The 19,219-nt window shown below is 44.8% G+C and overlaps 1 protein-coding gene across 1 annotated transcript in view; it reads left to right on the forward strand.

Annotated features, from left to right (window-relative positions):
- Positions 1-19,219, forward strand: part of LOC110201792 (uncharacterized) — a 67,077-nt gene that overhangs the window by 21,071 nt on the left and 26,787 nt on the right. The window contains exons 2-4 of the mRNA XM_078154513.1: positions 11,266-11,400; positions 13,209-13,335; positions 13,525-13,623. Coding sequence (XP_078010639.1) covers positions 11,380-11,400; positions 13,209-13,335; positions 13,525-13,623 — 247 coding nt within the window. The 5' untranslated portion in view covers positions 11,266-11,379. The remainder of the gene's footprint in view (positions 1-11,265; positions 11,401-13,208; positions 13,336-13,524; positions 13,624-19,219) is intronic.

The following is a 19,219-nucleotide window of genomic DNA, read 5'->3' on the forward strand; positions in this document are numbered from 1 at the left end:
TAATGAGGAAAGTAAGAAATGCAGTGGAGCAGGCACATGTGTGGCCAGAAGGAGATGAGCTTCCTTGTCATTCGACTGAGGCTTAGCCACATTCCTGGCATCCAGTGATGCCCTGAGCCACTGAAGCCCAGAACAGGCTCCTCTGGCCTGATGAGCTTCCAAATGGAATGTTCAGTGGAAAAGGCTAAAAGAACCTACAAGACGGGAAATACAAGTATGGAAAAAGGAGGATGTTGAAGGATAAAATAGCTCTTTCCCACAGATAGCATACTACACACACCCACTTCATGAAAGAAACTTGATAATTTAGAGACAAGTGGAATTGGCATATTGGAGACTACTAGGAAGTCTAAAGTTTTCAAAAGAAGGAACCTTTGATCTAAAAAAAGATTAATTTATAAATGACTGGCTGCCAACCAAGAAGTGTTCGCTTTTGTCTTCTACATGTGTAAGAGGAAAGGCGGCTCTTCCCCGCGTCCTCCATCTCGAGGCTCTGAACGTCTTCTCTGCCTGTTCCCCACGCGCAGAATGCTCTCCCTCTGCATCTCCTCCTTGTGGATTCCTTCGGCTCCCAACTCAAATCCCGTCTTCTGCAGGAAGCCTTTCCCGGCCCCTCTTCATCCTGGTGCCGCCCCTCCTCTCAGCAGTCTCTCCTCCCCTCCACCACCGCACATAGCTTGTTTGTACATTGGCTTGCGTTCCACCCGCCTGCCCGCCCCATTACACTGGGAGTGGCATGAGGCCAGGAATGGTTTTGCTTCTTTGTGTGTCCCAGCACTCGGAACAGCGGTTGGCACATGGCAGGTATTTAATAAATGTTTATTGACTGACACCTGCCTCCACCTGTTACTGTACATGATGGGGTTGCAATGTGGAAATAAGATATGTCTTCTCTATGATCCATTCATGAGGTTTAAGCCTGAGAAAAGAAACCGTTTTGGCTAAAAAAACAAAAAACAAATTAGCCACCCTTCTGGAAGCTTTAAATAGCTAAGCCTTGAGGAGGCTGAAGCAGTCAGGCTCAGGAACACTTTGTGGAATAGACTTCTGCATGTGGGGAGAAAATCTCTTCCTTCTCTCCCTCCCTGCCGTCTGTCCACAGGACCAAGCAGGGATTTGGCTGGAGGGAGAGGCCGCATCGAGCAGATCAAGGATGTGTTTGTATGAGACATTTTGGGGTACAACTGAGGCAGACACGGATATGAAGAGACAGCCACCCGTGGGAAGAAGCAGCATCGAACCTGGAAGCCCTCTCAGCCGAGAAGAGTCTTGCCACAGAGGGGAAGAGAACTTGGGAGTCCCCTGAGTAGCCTAACCAGTGGAAATGCTGTGCCCAAGCAGAGCTGCAGTACCCCAAGAAGCAGGGCAGACTGAGAACCATGAATATCCCAGTGGTCCCTGGCCCAAAATGCACTGGTGAGACAATTGGGGTGACACTGCTAGTGAGCGTTATGTGTCTGAGGCTGATCTGAACTCAGGTCCTTCTGACCCCAGGGCCGGTGCATCACCTAGCTGCCCTAAAAATTAGAGTCTTAAAGGCAAACAAGGGAATTTCATTCAAGGGTCTCTTCTCCTTGCTTGATAAGATCATTTGCCAGATCACTACCAGTGACCTGCCTGACAGTCATGATGAAGTATGTCCACAAGGCTGTCACACTTGGAGCACCACAACAAAGCCTTCGATGCAGTACAGAGTAGGAGGGGGGAGTATTTCTCCAAGGGAAGTGAACTGTTCTCTGCTCGATGCCTCAGGGAGGCAGACTTAGCTTGCCTTCTTCATGTAAAGAGTGGACAAATGTTTGATACCTTCATGCCTGCTTTAAAACTCCAAGGCCTTAGAAGACTGAACCAAGATAGTGTAATGTAGGTTTAGTAGTCCTTTTTTTTAAAATTTTATTAGTTTATTTTGATTGATCAACAATCACTTCCATATGCTTTTGAGTTTAAAATTTTTCTCCCCCTTCCTCCCTACCACCTTCCCCAAGATGGCACACAATCTAATATAGGCTATACATTTACATTCCTATTAGACATATTTTCACATTAGTGGTGTTGTAAGTAAAAATTAAAACCAATAAGAGGAACCATCAGAAAGATGAAACAAAACTGAACAGAAGAGAAAAAAATAGCGATTCAACTTCCATAGTTCTTTCTTTGGCTGTGAACAGCATTTTCCATCCCGAGACCTCTGGAGGTGTCTTAGATCCCTGTAATGTTCAGAAGGGTTAAGTTTATCGATATTAGTCATCGCACAACATGGCCGTTACTGTGTTGGTAGTCCTTTCTTCACAGGACCTGAATCTGAGATCATTCCTTCCTCATGCAGGGTGGCAGCCTAATGACTGGGTTAAGGTTGCTGTGTTTCTCCCTCTCACTTTCTAATGACCAAATACTGTTTAACGATGTTTGTATCATAGTCAGTTTCAGGTCTCCAGCCCATCTGACATTTTGGAGCTCCATTAAACCATTTTGGAGCTCCATTAAACTTGTCCTAAGGACAAAAACAAAAAGCTTTGAACCTAGTTTTCCCATGCACATTGTGTTTGTGAGTGACCCCCATGTTGGGGGGGGGGAGGGGACTACAGTTTTATAGTTACTGTCACCACTGCACCATCTCAGTAAATGCTTTTCCTGAGAGCTAATTTTCTCTACTTTCATGACTCCCATGGAGGCTTGTGAACTTAGAGTTTTTAAATTATAGGCCCACAAGATTACTTCAAGAGTCCCAGGTAGTAGTCACATCTGGGGACCCAACCCATGAAGTGTGAGTACAAGGTGGGGCTAGAACATATGAATATATGTAATAAAATCTGTTCAGTAAAAAGGTGTCCAGCCTCTAAAATAATTGGAAGAAGTTTTAAAAGTTGTTTTGGCTTTTTCAATTTTCTTTAATGATCCCTAAGGCACAGAAGCCTCTGAAGCAGTTTGTAGCTTTGTTGTGTGCTCAAGAACCCTGTTCTACAAAGATTGCTCTTTTCTAACTTTTCTTCAGTTTGGAGGGGGAAATTTATCTTTTAACCCTTAAATATAGACTTGAAGAAAGGAGGCAACAGTGATGGTGGGGGAACAGGAAAGCAGGCCAGATAGGAAGAGTTTGATCAGCCTGACCACCCTGAATGATTTGGCAGAATTAAACTGCCCAATAAATAAGAAGCAAGCTCATCTAAAAAGAAGTAGAGAGAAAGAAGAGGGGGAAATGAGGACAGACCATGCAGGTGCAGGTTCTTAAGAAACCAAATTGGAAAATGTTCCATGTGGCAAAATGAGAAACTGCCTGCAAATCTGAAAGCCGCCTTCATCTCTGATCACCCAGCAGCAAAAGTAGACAATGACTTTATTTTGTCAAAAGTGTGATATTCGTGGCACAAAAAGATAGCTAGTATAGTTTGAGTGGTAAGGGTGGTATGCTGAGATATGAGAAAGACTAAATATTTAATGCTGAGAATATTGTAATTTGTAAAAGAATCAGTGGGGGCCGACTACAGTAACATAACTGGAACATTTGAAACGTGATTTGGAAACAGAGAAACATAAAGTTACAAATTAACAGTAGAACCAAGAAGAAGTTGAAGTGAGTTAATACACAGAGACATGCAGAAATTTGCAACCGAATTAATCAGGGTTAATCAGGCAGAAAACTCAAAAAGGATTAAAAGAAATTGAAAAATAGCTTAATAAGCATTGCAGACTTGGAGCTAAATGGAAAGACAGGGTAGAGAGACCTGTTAATCAATAAAACACCTACCATGTGCCAGGCACTGGCTAAGCACTGGACTTGACACTCCAAGAAAAACCATTCGTAAAGGTAGAAACAGAAGCAGGAACATGTTAACGTGTGCCTAACTGTATAGGAGACACTGACTGATCTGCAGCCTAGACCTTTGGCTCTAATACCTGGTTCTCCTACAGCAAGGAGATAGACCTTGATACTTAGGGATGAAAAGTTCTCACTGTTGGGTCAGCTAGAGGAATCTCCAGCAGGGGTCCATTGAAAAGTGGCCCAAAAGACAAATTCCCACCTTTATGGAAAGCTTGGGCATCTTTGTTTCATGTAGCATGAAGCCTGTGCAGAAGTTTCTCAGAAATCCAATCCAATGCAAGACCATACTTGTGGAAATAGCCCGACAATTTAGAGACAGAAGGCCTAGCCTGGGCTGTGGCTTTTTTTTACTCCCTCAGCCAACCATGTTGTGAAACTGGGTCCTTTTGAAATGTGGAATTTCAAAGAAGAGACAGTTCTGTTTAGCGGCATATGGAATTTAATACATTTATGGGCTATCAGAAACAGTAATGTCTAGAAGGCAGTTAACCAAACAGGACTGGAGTTCATCTGAAAGCTGGGAGCAACACTGCTAGATTTTGAAGTGAGTCAGTAAACAGCCATTTGAAAAAGACTATAAGGATCTGAGAGTTATACAAAAGGTTGGTAATGATTCATGTGTACATTGTTACCACTGATTACCATATTATGCTTTCTATTGATATCACTGCATTTTACCAGGAAATACAGTCCTGGCTCCTGGTACCAGTGATGGGAGTGGGATGGGGACGTGTTACTTAACTATCTTTGTTGCATAAATGAAACTTCCCTCAATTATCTGATTGGACACTGAGACCAGTTCTTATTCTGTCTTTGGCAAATCACAGAAGGGAGAGTGGTTACAGACCAGGTTTTGGAACCAGGAAGACCTGAGTTCAAGTTTCACACACACTGGCTGTGACCCTGAGCAAAAACACTTTCCCTCTCATTGCTCTAGACAGCCCCAATTCTCACCTGTGGCTCCAAGAAGCTGTAGCATGTCTCAGCAAACAATCTAAACCAGGTTGAGGCTAACTGATGGGCCTCAGTGGTGGGTTAGGGGATGTCTACCCAAAGTATGTGAAGACTTCCCCTGGTGGAATGGGTAGATGAGAAGTTTCTTCCACTGGCTATGATGGAAGCTGAAGAAGGTGCTGGGGAGCGCTTGGAGCTTGGTCAGACGTTGAAGATGCCAAGACCATCCATCGTGTACTGGGCCGTGGTCAGTCCTCCTGACTTTTGTCTTGCCACTGGACTTCAGTGACTCTGGAAGAGAGAGTGAGGCGGAAGACTTTGTGCAACTCTGCCTGCACAAACCAGGACATCATCCTGTGATGTCATCGGTCCTCTTTGAAAAGGAAGGACAAACAACACCTGTTTTCAAGGCACTGTGTTTGGGGCTGGCTATTTGAAGCAAAAATGAAGTAGGCCCTACCCTCAAGGAGCAGGGAAATACAAGTGCATCTCTGCCTGTAGAGAGGCATGTACAAAGCTAATGCAAGGCAGATTTGGATGGGAAGGCAATCCAATTCATGTACAAGTCGAGACATCATCCTGGGATGTCACTGGACCTCTTTGAAAGTGAAGGACAAAGTGGGCAGCTAGATGGCGCAGTGGATAGAGCACCAGCCCTGGAGTCAGGAGGATCCGAGTTCAAATCCGACCTCGAACCAAACACTTGACACTTACTAGCTGTGTGACCCTGGGCAAGTCACTTAACCCTGATTGCCTAAAAGAAAACGAAGGACAAACGACATTCTCTTGCCTCCCCTGTCCCCCAAAACTTTTCAGTTTATTTATATGTGTTGTGTGTCTCCTCCCCCCCCCCCAATGGAAGCTTCTTGGGAGCAGGGACGGTCTTTTTGCTTGTATTTGTTTTCCCAGGATTTAACACAGTTCCGGCTCCTAGTTAGCACTTGACTTCTTTTGACTTGACTTGCTGGGCAGACCGCTGACTGTGTCACAGTTAAAAGTTAGTTTATTACACATCGGCCTTTGCTTAGCTCAGCGGTAGAAGTACCACTGCCAAAACAGTAATAAAACAGCCAGGTCCTGTGGTCCACCAGCACTGACTGGAAAATCCCTATCCCTGAATGGGGGGAGCACTACAGTGCAGTCACTTCCAATTGAGAAATCAATTAATAAGCATTTGTTAAGTGCCTGTTATGTGCCGTAAACTTTGACAGAAGTTGGCGACACGAGTACAAAGAATGGAATAATCCCTGCTAGGCAGCGCAGTGGATAGACTACTGGGATTGGGAATCAGGAAGCCCTGAGTTCAAATCCAGCCTCACATAGTTACTAGCTGTGTGATCCTGGCCAGGTCAATTAACCTCTGCCTCAGTTTCCTCAACTATAAAATGGATATAATAACAGCTCCCTCCTCGAGCAGTAATACAAATCTCATACAAATGAGATAGTTTTAAAGCACTTTGCCAGGCATGTAGTAGGCACTTCATGAATGCTTGTTTCCTTCCACCCAAGGAGTTTAGATTACGATGGAGGAAACAAGTTTTTGTTGTTGTTCAGTCATTTGTCAATTATGCCTGACTCTTCATGACCCCATTTGGGGTTTTCTTAGCAAAGATACTGAAGTGGTTTTGCCATTTCCTTCCCCAGCTCAATTGACAGATGAGAAAATTGAAGCAAACAAGGTTAAGTGACTTGCCCGGGGTCACACAGCTACTAAATACCTGAGGCCAGATTTGAACTCGGGAAGCTGAGTCTCTCAGACTTCAGGCCCAGCGCTCTATCCCCTGCAATGCCTAGTTGCTCTCACTCCTACTAAGCAATACAATATCTCCCTCATCAACTCACTCTCCCTCTCTCCACAGTGGCTCTTCTAAACCTGTCCATCCATCCTCAAAACTCTCTTCACTCCCCCTCCACCATTCTCTCAGTTGGGAATCTTGCCTCATATTTTACAGAAAAAATTGAGGCCATTCAGTGTGAATTCCCTCCTATCCCTTCTTCATCTCCTGTCATTCAGATGCTTTCTGCCACTATCTCCTCCTTCAAACCTGTCTCACATGATGAAGTGGCCTTACTCCTTACTAAGGCTGACTCCTCTAACAGCTAAAGTGATCTGGTCTTCTCCAACAGCCTGTTCCCACTGTCATACCCACTCTATCACTTATTTTCTCCTTGTCTGCTGGCTGATTCCGTACTGCCTATAAACATGACCAGGTTTCCCCAATCCTCAAAAAACCCTCACTGGATGCATCCATCCATGCCAACCACTGTCCTGTATCTTCTCTGCCCTTTGTGGCTAAGCTCTTCAAAAGGCAGTCTATGATAGCTGCTTGCATTTTCTCTCCTCTCACTCTCTTAACTCCTTCCAATCCAGCTTCCAACTTCATTTTTCTACTGAAATTTCTCTCTCCAAACTTACCAGTTATCTCTTAGTTGCCAAATCCAATAGGCTTTTCTCAATTCTCATTCTCCTTAACCACTCTATAGCCCTTGACATTGTTCATTGCTTCTCCTTGACACTCTCTTCTCTAGGTTTTCAAGGCACCACTCTCTCCTGGTTCTCCTCCCACTTATCTGACTGTTCCTCCATGTCCTTTGCTGGATCCTCATCTAGATCACACCCTCTAACTGTAGCTGTCCCATAAGGTTCTGTCCCGGGCCTTCCTATCCTTTTATACTATTTCATTTGATATTATCTCTGGTGGATTTAATTGTCTTCTCTATGTGGACAATTCTCAAATCTACATATCCTGCCCTAACTTCTCTTTTGCCCTCCAGTCTCATATCTTCAACTGCCTTTTTCATAGATCTCAAATTGGAATGTTCAGTAGACATTTTTAACTCAACATGTCTGAAATGGAACTCATTATCTTTCCCCCTAAACCCTGCCCCCCACCTTCCTGGTTACTATAGAAGGTAACATCATCTTCTCAGTCCCTCAGGCTCACAATCTAGTGGTCATCCTTGACACCTATCCCTCACCCCCCATATCCAATCTGTTGCCAAGGTCTGTTGAGTCACCTTTACAACATTCCTCAAATATGCCTCTGCTACTGCCACCACTCTGGTCTACCACTTGGTCACCTCATGCCTGGATTATTGCAATAGCTGTTGGTTGGTTTGCCTGCCTCCAGTCTCTCCATGCTCCAATCCATCCTCAATTCAGCTACTAAAGTGATTTCTTAAAGTGCAGGTCTGACCATGTCGTCCCCCTACTCAATAAAGTCCAGTGGCTCCCTATTGCCTCCAGGGTCAAGTACAAAATGCTCTGTTTGGCATTCAAAGCCTTTCATAACCTAACCTCCTATTTTTCCAGTCTTCTTATATCTTACTACTTGCTACATATTCAATCCAGGGACACTGGCCTCCCTGCTATTTCAGGAACAAGATACTACATGTTGTAGCTCCTGGGCAGTTTTTCTTGCTGTCCTCTATGCCTGGATGCTCTCTCTTCTCATTTCTACCTACTAATTTCCTTGGCTTCCTTTAAATCCCATCTAAACTGAAGCCTTTCCTAACCTCTCTTTAATTTCAGTCCTTTTCTTAATTCTTGTTGATCTTGTATATAACTTGTTTGTGTATCTTTGTTTGTTGTAATCCCCATTATATTGTGAGCTCCTCGAGGGCAGAAACTGTCTTTTGACAAAAATAATAATAGTTAACACTTGTACAGTGCATAGATAAAAGGCTTCCTCGCCAAGTGAGTCCTCTATAGCCCTAAAATTGCAGATTCAGCTTTCATCACTCTTCTCTATGGAGAGGAGAGGAATTTGTGTGGTGACTTGAGAGTACAATGTTTGCATTTCTGCACAGCAACTCACTATTACTCTGTAATCCCAATGTAGGCTGATCTCCATCCTCAAGGAGGGGAAGCATTCTGAATTTATCTCCATACTGCAGATACTGCAGGTTGGTAATGAGAATGGAGGGGGCAAAATAGTGAGGCTTCAAGGGGGATGGATGGGGAAGAGTTCTGAAGTGGAAGAAGGATGTGACTCTTGTGAAGAAGATGGAGAGTTGAATGTAACAAAAAAAAGGAAAGAAAAGAAAAGAAAAAGAGCATTAAAGAGTGGATGTGAAACTAGAGGCCAGAAGTCCATCGAGTCTGAAGAGGAGGGCTCTGGGGAAGAGTGTTCGGAGCCCCATCGCCAGCAAATCCATTTCCAAGCCTCAGCGACGAGCCTTGCCATTCAGGTCCTTTACCAAAGATGGCGCGCAGAGAGAGTACCTGTGGGCCAGCTGGCACGCCGACAGGCAGGAGCTCCAGATGGCAAAGGGATGGAAGGGGGACAGCAAGCCAGCTCCTTTACCAAGTTGGCAGGCAGTCAAGGGCCCAGGGATGAGACTGGGTGGGAATGAACTTTGTGAAGAGCACAGGAAGCTCGGGTGTCTACGTCTGGACCAGCACCGCCCTGCCGGCCACGTGCAAAAACGCCCCGATGCCTCATTAGGTTTCCCACAAGGCAAGAGGCCGGGGGCTGAGGTGGTAAACGCTGCGAGGGATCTGGGGGAACGGGGGGGGGGGAGAAATGGTGGAATATCCAGACGTGATGGTCAGAAGGCCGCGCTGGTGTCCCTCGTGACTTCCGTTTCCGGGCCCTGCCCCCACCCCAGCCTCTCCACCCAGCGCCAATGCGCTTCGGTGCAGCGAGGGTAGACGCTGGGGCTAGAAGGTGAGCCCGAGCTGGAAGCGCCAGGGCCGAGTGTGCGCAGTGCGGGACGGAGGCCCGCCCCCCTCCGCGAGCGCACACCCTTATTGGCCAGCTGGGGGGGGTGAGGCCTGTCCAATCAGAGGTGCCCCTGCCTCCCGTCCCCAGCCTCGTCCAATGGGAGGTGTACCCGGAGCTCCAGAGCCGGCAGGACGGGGAGGAGGGAAGCCGGAGAGGCTGAGGGCCCGCTGTAAGGAGGGAGGGCTGAAGTGCCGGAGGGGCAGCCTGGGCTAGGTCCGGGCCTGCCGTGGTAAGACGTCAGGGTGTTACTACCCCATTTGCCGATGGGGAAACTGAGGCAGATTGGTGAAGTGACCTGCCCAGGGTCCTCCAGCTCGGAAGCGCGTGAGGCTGGCTCTGTCTGCTTCGCCTTCGGCTCACTCCCCGCCTTTCACCCGAGGCCTTTCCCCATGGAGACTCGGTCACTTATTGTGTATAGTCGTCCAGTGAGGTGGCCCCCAAAGCGCTTCCGTGCTTCCTACGTATTACTTATTGTGACGTCACGTGTCCTTGTTTGTATCTGCCCTGTCCTCTGCCTCCGGCAGCGCTTCCTTCACGGAGGCGCCTTCCCCTCCCCCACCACGGGCTGGCTTCTGTAAAGTGGGGGCGCGGAACACCGCCCCCCCACCCCGGGTACGGGGTCAGCCGTAGACGAGCCAACCTGCAGTTCTTGTCGGTGGTGCCCTGGAAGGCTCACCCCGGTGGCCGGGCCTCAGGAAGCGTCCTCTGCCAGACCTCCCGACCTGTCCCCAGAGCTCTGTCTTGTTCTGCGGGGCGCTTCACCAGCTGGCGCGGCCCGAGCAGCGACGCATGTGGGATGCGAAGCCTGAACTGCACTGCGGGAGACCTCGGCGGCTAGCGTTTGTGAAGCACCTACTGTCTGCCGGGCACATACTATTGGTGGCCACCTCGGGGAAACAACAGCTCCCTGCGCTGCAGGACCCTGCACGGTGCAGTAGGCGAGTCAGCGTGCAAACCGCTGTGTGTGGACTTGACGCTGGAGGGGTAGCCGCGGCTGGACCCTTCCCGCAGGGAGGTGGTCTCCCCGGGTGAGGACAGCGTCCCCTGGGGTTCAGAGGCTGCCCTCTGGATCATCTTTCCTTTCCCCTCTTTGTAGCCTCTCCCGGCCCTCCCGGAAGGGTGGTACCTCCTCGCAGGGCACATCTGTCCCTGATTTACCTGGCCTGTGTCTGCCCCTCCCAGCAGAGATGAGATACTGTCACTTCTGATGCAGAGGCCTGAGGTCATGAGTTTGACCCTGAGGGCTAAAAGCATCCAGCAGCTGGCTTTTGATCTCCATTCTACCCAGGTTCAATTCAATAAACATTTATTAAGCACCTACTGTATGCCAGACACTATGCTAAGCACTGAGAGATACAAAGTGAGTCAGTCCCTGCCCTCAAAAAGCTCACAATGTGATGGGGAGAGATGACACCCAAGAGGAGGCTGGAAGGGGCGGGGCGGTGCTGACGGACAGCAGGGGTGCCCACCCAGGGGCGTCGTGGAGGTCAAGAGGCTGCAGATAAAAAGTGGAGTGAAGAGCAGAGCCCCGCTTCTGCCCTCCAAAGGGAGGCTTGGGAAGAACTGAGGGCTCCAGCCTGCCTGTCCCAGGGGAGAGGAGGCCAAGGGAGGGGGCTCATGGTCGGGTCGGACAGCACGATCAGCTTATTTTGGGAGGAGCGTCTCATTCCATGGAGTTGGGACCAAGCAGGGCCCGGCTGCCCCCTGCACCCAGCACAGTATCTGACACGTAATGAATATTTGTTTCATTGGATCAAATTCTAGGAATATCCTGTGAGCTCCCTCTTTCCTGGGGATGCCCAGCCTCGAGAGGACCAGCGCCCCCCGCATGGTGCTTTGCTTCGCCAGTTCTGCCTTCTGACTGACGGAGAGGAGGCCATGGCTCCTGGGGCCTCCCAGGTGAGGGTGGTTTGTTCTTTTTGAGATGTTGTTTCTGCATTTCATATTCGTCGTTGTCATTTTCTTTAATGTCATTTTTATGGTTTCTGTGATTTGATATTGATTTTGACTCTTTACACTGGCTGTCCTGTAGGCTTCTCAGACTTAATAGGTTTACAGCCTAATGTTTTATCTTTCCCCTACAAACATCTCCCAGACTTTTCCTATTTCTTTCCTGCCTCTAGACTTTCCTATTTCTTCTGAGGGCAGCACCATTTTTCCAGTTCTCAAGGATGTTCCTCAGGATTGTCCTCACACACCACACACCACACACCACACATCCAGTCAGGCCACGTCAGCAGCATCTCCTCCATCTGCTCTCTCAGCAGCTTTTCTGCTCCCACATCACCTCACCTCAGTGGTCTTCTCTTGGTCTGTCTGCCTCAAGACTCTCCCACTCTATAGCTGCACGGTGATTTTCCTAAAGTGTGGTCTGACCACCTCTCTCCCCTACTCAGTAATCTCCTGTGGCTCCCTGTTCCTTCAGGGGTCAAGTGTCAGTTCTTCTGTTTGACATTTAAAGCCCTTCACAACCTAACCTCTGACAGCTTTTCTTGCCTTTTTGTGCATTATTCCCCTTCACACACACACTGTCACCCAAGAAACTCTCCTTATTTTCTGCCATATTCCTGCCTTTGCACTGGCTGTGTATGCCGTGTCTGGAACGTGTTCTCTCCTCACCACTGCCTTCGAATCCCTAGTTTCCTTCAAGGTTCAGTCCAGGCGTTACCTACCAAAAGCATTTTCTGGCCTCTAGCTGTTAAGTCCCTTTCCGGCCCCTCATCACTTTGTGTCTCTGAGGAAGCTGTTCTGTATAGATCTGTGTAGCACAGGCTGTAAAGTAGCTCTCCCAGCTTCCACTGGTCCAGATGAACTGGGGCCCCAGAACACGGTTATCAGGCCCTTCACAGTTCTGAAGGTGCCTCTGAAGGGTCGAGGTATTGTCTTTTCCTAGTGCAGTCGCTCACGAGCCCCAACCAGTGTACTTTCCTCCGTTATTGTCACTTGATAGCATTTGTCCAACTGTACTGGATTGGCTTTTAGAAAAGGTGTATTTACTAAGATAATAATGAGAACATTTGGTATAAAACATTCTTCTCGGCCCTTCCTCCACCCCTCCCCCCCCAAACACATCTGTGATATACTTTTCTACCCGTGCATCTAGAGTCCTGAGGGAAGTGGGCTCACGCGTACAAAGCACGTGCAGCACAGGGACAGTTTGTAGCTTCTGGCTACTGGAAGTCCTTTTCTCCCCTTCCCCACCCTGGTGACAGTTAGAAAATACCCTGCCATCTCTGCAGCACTGCCTTTGACTTTTAAAGTTACAGTGATGAGTGAATTGAGCAGAACCAGGAGAGCACTTTCTATAATCCCCACAACCATGTAATAACAAATAGAGGAATGCTGAAAAACACAAGCCACTTCCCGGCAGAAATGATGGTTTCAAGATGCATTTTTGGATAGGACCAATGTGGGAATTTGTTTTTCTTGACTATGCATATCTATGACAAGAGTTTTGTTCTTTTTTTAGTTGGGGGGGTGGGGGTGGGAGGGAGAGAAAAAAATGTCACTTGAAAAAATAAAGATGACAGTCACAATATCTCTAACCTCTCTGGGTGAGTCTAGTGAAACAGGTGTTACACCTGGCAAACAATGAAGCTCTGAACAGTCGAGAAGCACTTGGTACAATTCCTGCCAACATAATTTCTCTTCCCACCTCTATATAAGGGGTGTGTCCTGGCTAACTCTGAGTATATTTGATATTTCAGGAGTCAGTGACATTCAGAGATGTGACTGTGGACTTCAGCCCTGAGGAGTGGAGGCAGCTAGGCCCTTCTCAGAAGGAGCTGTACAAGGAAGTGATGCTGGAGAACTACAGGAACCTTGTCTGCCTGGGTGAGGACCATGGGCTGCTCCTAGGACACTCGGAATTTGCCCACCAGAGAGTCTTTGCTTCTCCCCTTAGTGACTAGTGTAGGGTGTCTCTGGTATTTCCTGATCCTTTTGAGGACAAGAGAGAGGGCCTGGGACTGAGTGTTAAGATGGTTCACTGGCCCAAAACACTTTCCCATTTGTAATGAACAGGACTTGCAGCTTCCAAACCACGTGTGATCTGCCAACTGGAACAGGGGGAAGCACCATGGATGCCAGGGAGCGACGTCGCCCAGAGAAGCAGCTGTCCAGGTGAGGCAGCGTGGGCTTTGCCGGCAAGTGGCTCATGGAGCCATTCAGGTGACCTGTTGGTGGGGCATTTTCATGACACTTTTTTCACTTGGTTCTCTCCCTGTTTGACCCCCTCTACCTCATTCTCCTTTAGTGGCTTATCAGCCATGTGAGAGTCAGTGACTTGGGGGTATCACCTCAAGTTCTATCCTGGACCCTCTTCTGTCAAATGCTGCAGAAAGGTCCAGAGGATGGATAAATAAAGTCATTAGATTGGACAATTCAGAAATGGATGGTGACTTTGGAGAGGGTAGTTTCAGTTGATTGATGAGATTAAAAGACTCCCTGCGGATGGTTTAGAAGAGTGAAAGGAGAGGAAGTGGAGGAAATGAATAGTACCAGTGTTTTCTAGGAGTTTGGCTGGGAAGGAGAAGAGATCAATGGCTTGAGGGGACATCAGGGTCTGGTGAGAGTTTTGGAAGGATAGGGAGGGATTCTTAGGTGTGTTTGTAGGCAGCAAGAATTAAACAGTAGATAGGGTGAGGTTAAAGACGAAGAAACAAGCGTGCTGTGGTCCCTAAAGAATAGTGGTATGGCAGAGTGGGCAAGCTCAGAATGACCTGAGGCTGGCACAGGTTGGCTGAGAATAACAAAAAGATTACATTAGCTGAACTGGGGAAAAGAGAAGAACCCAGGTCCTCTTGGCCCCAACTCCGTGCTTCTTGGGGATGAAACAAAGGAAAAAGAAATGTCGGCAAATACTATTGTGAATATTTCTTCCTGTAGTTCAAGATCACGTTCACTTTTGGCAGGCACATCACATTGTTAATTCGTATCAGAATTGAAGAAACCCCCAGATCTTTTTCAAAACAACTGCTGTCTAACTGTTCTTTTCCAGTCTTTTATTTGTGAGGTTGACTTATTTATTCTCAAGAGTTAAGACTTTACACATATCTTTATGGAATGTCATCTTCTTAGATGCAGCCCAGTGCTTTAGGTTATCCCACTCCTTCAGGACCCTGACCCTAATTCACTGTGTTAGCAGCCCCTCCCAGCTTTGGGTCAGCTACAGATCTGATAGCAGATTTGATCTTTGCCTTTTTCTAAGGCATTGCTAAAAATCTTAAACCACCCAGGGCTGATCAGAGACATTGAAAGTGCTCTTGGAATCCATTTGTCAAAACTGCCCATGGCTTGTTCTTGATGAAGCTGTCATGCAGAAGCTTTGTAATCAATCACTGCTCCTTCTCTACATGTTCATCGACCATCTCTTTAGTGATCCATTCTAGAATTTTCTCAAGAATTGAAGTCAAGCTCGGTGGCCTGGAGGGGATGCAAACTGTTCCCTAGGCATTTGACCTCCTCTAATTTTATGGCACCTCTCCTGTTTTCCATGATCTGAAAGAGACCTTTCGATGGCTCAGCTAGTGCATCTGCCAGGACTTTCAGTACCCATTTCTATTTCATCTGGGCCAAGCGACTTGAATTCATTAGGAAAGACTAGATACTTCTCCCTCTCTCCTTGTTTACACTGGGTATCAACTATCAGGTCATTGTTGTTTTGTCCTTCCCGATGCAGAATTGATTTGCCTTGCCTGAGAAAACAGAAACAAGATAAGTGTCTTCCTCTCCTCCACTCCATGCATAGCTTGCTTCCTCTGATCCTCCACTGTCTCTAGTAGAGCTAAGACTACAACAATAGCAAGTCTTTTTTCCATTGGCTGTAGCTTCCCTTGCCTGTCTGAGTTCATTTTGAGGTTTAGCATACCTAATACTATTTTTGCAGGAATGTACCCCAATTACTTAGCCTTGTTTTTATTTTCTGTGCATTCCATTTTTAGTCTGATTTAATTGGGTCAGTCCCTGTGTCATCCACATTCGTCTCTTCAGACAAATTCCATTTTTTTCTCCTCACTATAACTATTTCCTTTTTTGTCTTCAGAATTTATTCAGTTGATCAATTAAGATGCATTTGTTAAGTGCCTACTATGTTCTAAGTAATTTGCTAAGTACTGGAGCATTCATCCTTTTGATCATTTCTCAGATAGCATTTTATATCATAGGTGCTACCCATCTTTACTGTAAACTCTTTGAAAACTAATTTAAATGTACCTTAGTGTACCCATTTCAGCCCTAGATAAATCTGAACAAAAAATAAACTAAAGTTAAATACCTGAATAGAATTTTATAAAAGTTAAAAATAGTAGACCTTTGGGGCACAGAAAGAAGTATGCATATTCTTAGCTGTGCATGGCAACTTTCCAAAACTTGACCATTTATTAGGACCTAAAACTTCACAAACAAATGCAAAAAGACAGAAATATTAAACATATCATTTATAGATTATAGTGCAATAAATATACTTAAAAAATGCTGAAGAAAAAAGTATTAAAAACAGCAAGACACTAGAAACAATCCTAAAGAACTGGTATGGCAAAGAACAAATCAAAGAAACTGTAGTGAATTTCATTAAAGATGAGACAATGTGAAAATTCATTACAATGAGACAGTATATCAAAAATGTGATATAGCCAAAATAGTCCTTAGGAAAATTTTATATCGCTAAACAACTTCATTAACATAAAAAGGAAAGTGGAGATCAACAATCTGGGCATGAGACTGAAAAAACCAGAAAACAAAAACATTTTTATAAAATCCAAATTAAAGACCAAAATACACATCCTGAAAATCAAGGAAGAGATAATCAAAATTGGAAGCCAAAAAAATTGAATTCATAAATAAAACTAGGAAAAGTTTTCCCCCCCGTACTAACAAAATAAGCTGATAGGTGGTACAGTGGATAGAGGGCTGGGTCTGCTGTCAGGAAGATCTGAGTTCAAATCCAGCATCAGACATTTACTAGTTGTGTGACGATGGGCAAGTCACTGCTGTCTGCCTCAGTTTCCTCATTTCTAAAATGGAAACAATAATATGCTCAGGGTTTTGAGGCTAAAACAATATTTGTAAAACACTTCACCAACTTTAAAAGAGCTATATAAATGCTAGGTCATTGTTGTGTTGTTCAGCCATTTTCAATCATGTCTGACTCTTCACAACCACATGTAGGGTTTTCTTGGCAAAGACAATGAAGTGGTTTGCTGTCTCCTCCAGCTCATTTTACAGATGAGGAAACTGAGGCAAACAGAGTTAAGTGACTTGCCCAAGGTCACACACCCAGTAAGTGTCTAAGGCCTTTGAATTCAGGGCCAGTGCTGTATCCATTGGACACCCTAGCTGCCTGAAATGTCAGTTATTATTATATAAATCATTTGCCAATAAAACTGACAGCTTAATGAAATATATTAATATTTGCAAACTACCCAAATTAACAGAACAATAGAGAATTCACACAGCCCATTCGTTCTTAGAAAAAGAACAAGCCATATATGAACTTCCAAAGGAAAAATCCTCTGTAACAGTTGAAATCTAGCAGACATTCAAAGAATAATTCCAAAAGTTGTAAGTGATTAAGGTAAACTGAGGCAACAAAGTTCCAAACACATTCAGTTTGTTGGTAAGGCAGAGATAACCCAGAGGGTCTTTAGCTCCTCAGCGAGCCAAGACCCCGAATAAAGGCTGATAAAACACTTTACTGAGAGAAAATTGAAGCTAACAGAAGTTGAATGACTTACCCAGGTCACACATTTGGCAGGTTTCTGAGGACAGATTTAAATTCAGGTCTTCCTGATTCCAGGACCAGTGCTTTATGTACTATGCCACCTCCCTGCCTCTGAATGCTGTTTCTCTTTAAAACATTAGAAAACATAGAAATAAATGGACCTTCCTTTAACATGATGAATAATATATATCTAAAATTAAGAGCCAATATTATATGTAAAGAGATAGACTATAATTTTTTTCCAGTAATATCAGGGATAAAACAAGGATATCAACTCTCACATCTTCTGTTTGACATAGTACTAGAAATGCTAGCTATAGTAATAAGATTTTTTAAAAATTCAAATAATAAATGTAAGTAAAGAAGCAAAATTACAACTTTTTGTAGGTGATATGGTATACTTAAGAGAATTCCAGAGAAACAAGATTACTTTATGCTACTAGAAAAAATAGCAATAGTGTTCATCTAGAAGCACAGTAGATCAAGAATCTTAAGGAAAATAGTAAGGGAAAAAGTAGAAACAAAGGGGCCTAGTGATACTAGATCTCAAAATATACCACAAAGCAGTAATTTTCAAAACAATTTGGTATTGGTTAAACAAATTAGAGAAACAAGGAAGAGATAGCCCAGCAGATCTCTGGTTAAGGGAAGAATTCATGACCAAAGGATGGAAAGCATCACAGAAGATAAAATGGATAACACTGATGTAAAATCAAAAAGGTTTTGTACAAATAAACCCATTACAGCTAAGATTAGAAAAGAAAAAAATGACTGGGAAAAAAACTAGGGGCAGTGGTCCCTTATCCTCAAGGTTTCCATACCTTCAACCAGTTCCTCCCTATTAGTGAGAATCAGATTCAAAATGGGATTTCCTCTTCCTGGTTTTTCCACCTTCTGAAGGACGAAATCATGCCTGTGGCAAGTCAAGAAGGCATTTCTTTTGTCAAAGAGACAGTAGGTGCGTGCAGCGCACTCCAGCAGATGTCTGGACAAATGAAGCACTCCCCCATACGTACTCCCTCACACTACTGTGGCACACCTCTTTACCAGGCTTGTGATCTGTTTCCACACTCATCTTTTCTGTCCAGTTGGTCTATAGTATACAACATCATCTCTTGTTTCTTCCCCATTAGACCTTCACCCAAATATTTTCCATGCTTCTCTCCTCTAGTTCCTGGATTCCCTCACCTTGATATGTGATGCTACCCTATATTTTACCTCTTCTTTTTTTTTTTTATAAAATATGCCCAAACACAGCCACTGTTGTTTAAACATGGATTTTATCCACCAATATTCAGTGATACTTCGGAGGTAAATTTGCTTCCTTATCTTAGGACCACTAGTTCCTCTTACTTATTGCCTAATCTTTGGGTATTTGAGTTTAGAACCTTGAGGCTGTGCATTGGGGAAAGTGTGAACACTACTTTCCATCCTGTTTTTTGTTTGTATTTCTGTGGTTTTTCTGCATTCAGGATGGCTCCTATCTTCACTATTACTTGATCTACCTCAGCTATGTAAAGCAGAAAGATGGGAAAAATGAATTAGGAGAGTAACCATTGGCCAAGAGGAAACAAAAATACTTCTGTTTGAAGAAGATATGATGGTTTACTTAGAAAATGCTAGATAATCAACCTTAAGACAGACTGAGATTATTTACTCCAGCAAAATAGTGGGATGAAAAATGAATCCTCAAAATCATCATCATCATTTTTGTTTGACTAACAAAATGCAGAAGGTAAAGATAGAAATTAAAATTTCACTTAAGTATATATAAAATATGTGGTAGTTAGTGGATCAAGATGTAAAAATATAAAAATGTAAAACAGTCATTACAGAGCTGAAGGAAGAGTAAAATCACTGGAGAGAGATTTAATGGTCATAGATGGGTTACATCAACTAAATAAAAATAAATCTTAAAAGACTAAATATAACTTAACTTAGAATTAGACAAAAGGATATATAGGAATAAGACATCTAGGATATAATGGGGAAATAATT

The sequence above is a fragment of the Phascolarctos cinereus genome, unplaced genomic scaffold (genome assembly GCF_003287225.1).
Source record: "Phascolarctos cinereus isolate Bilbo 61053 unplaced genomic scaffold, phaCin_HiC Scaffold_4;HRSCAF=312, whole genome shotgun sequence".
NCBI classification, from domain to species: domain Eukaryota; kingdom Metazoa; phylum Chordata; class Mammalia; order Diprotodontia; family Phascolarctidae; genus Phascolarctos; species Phascolarctos cinereus.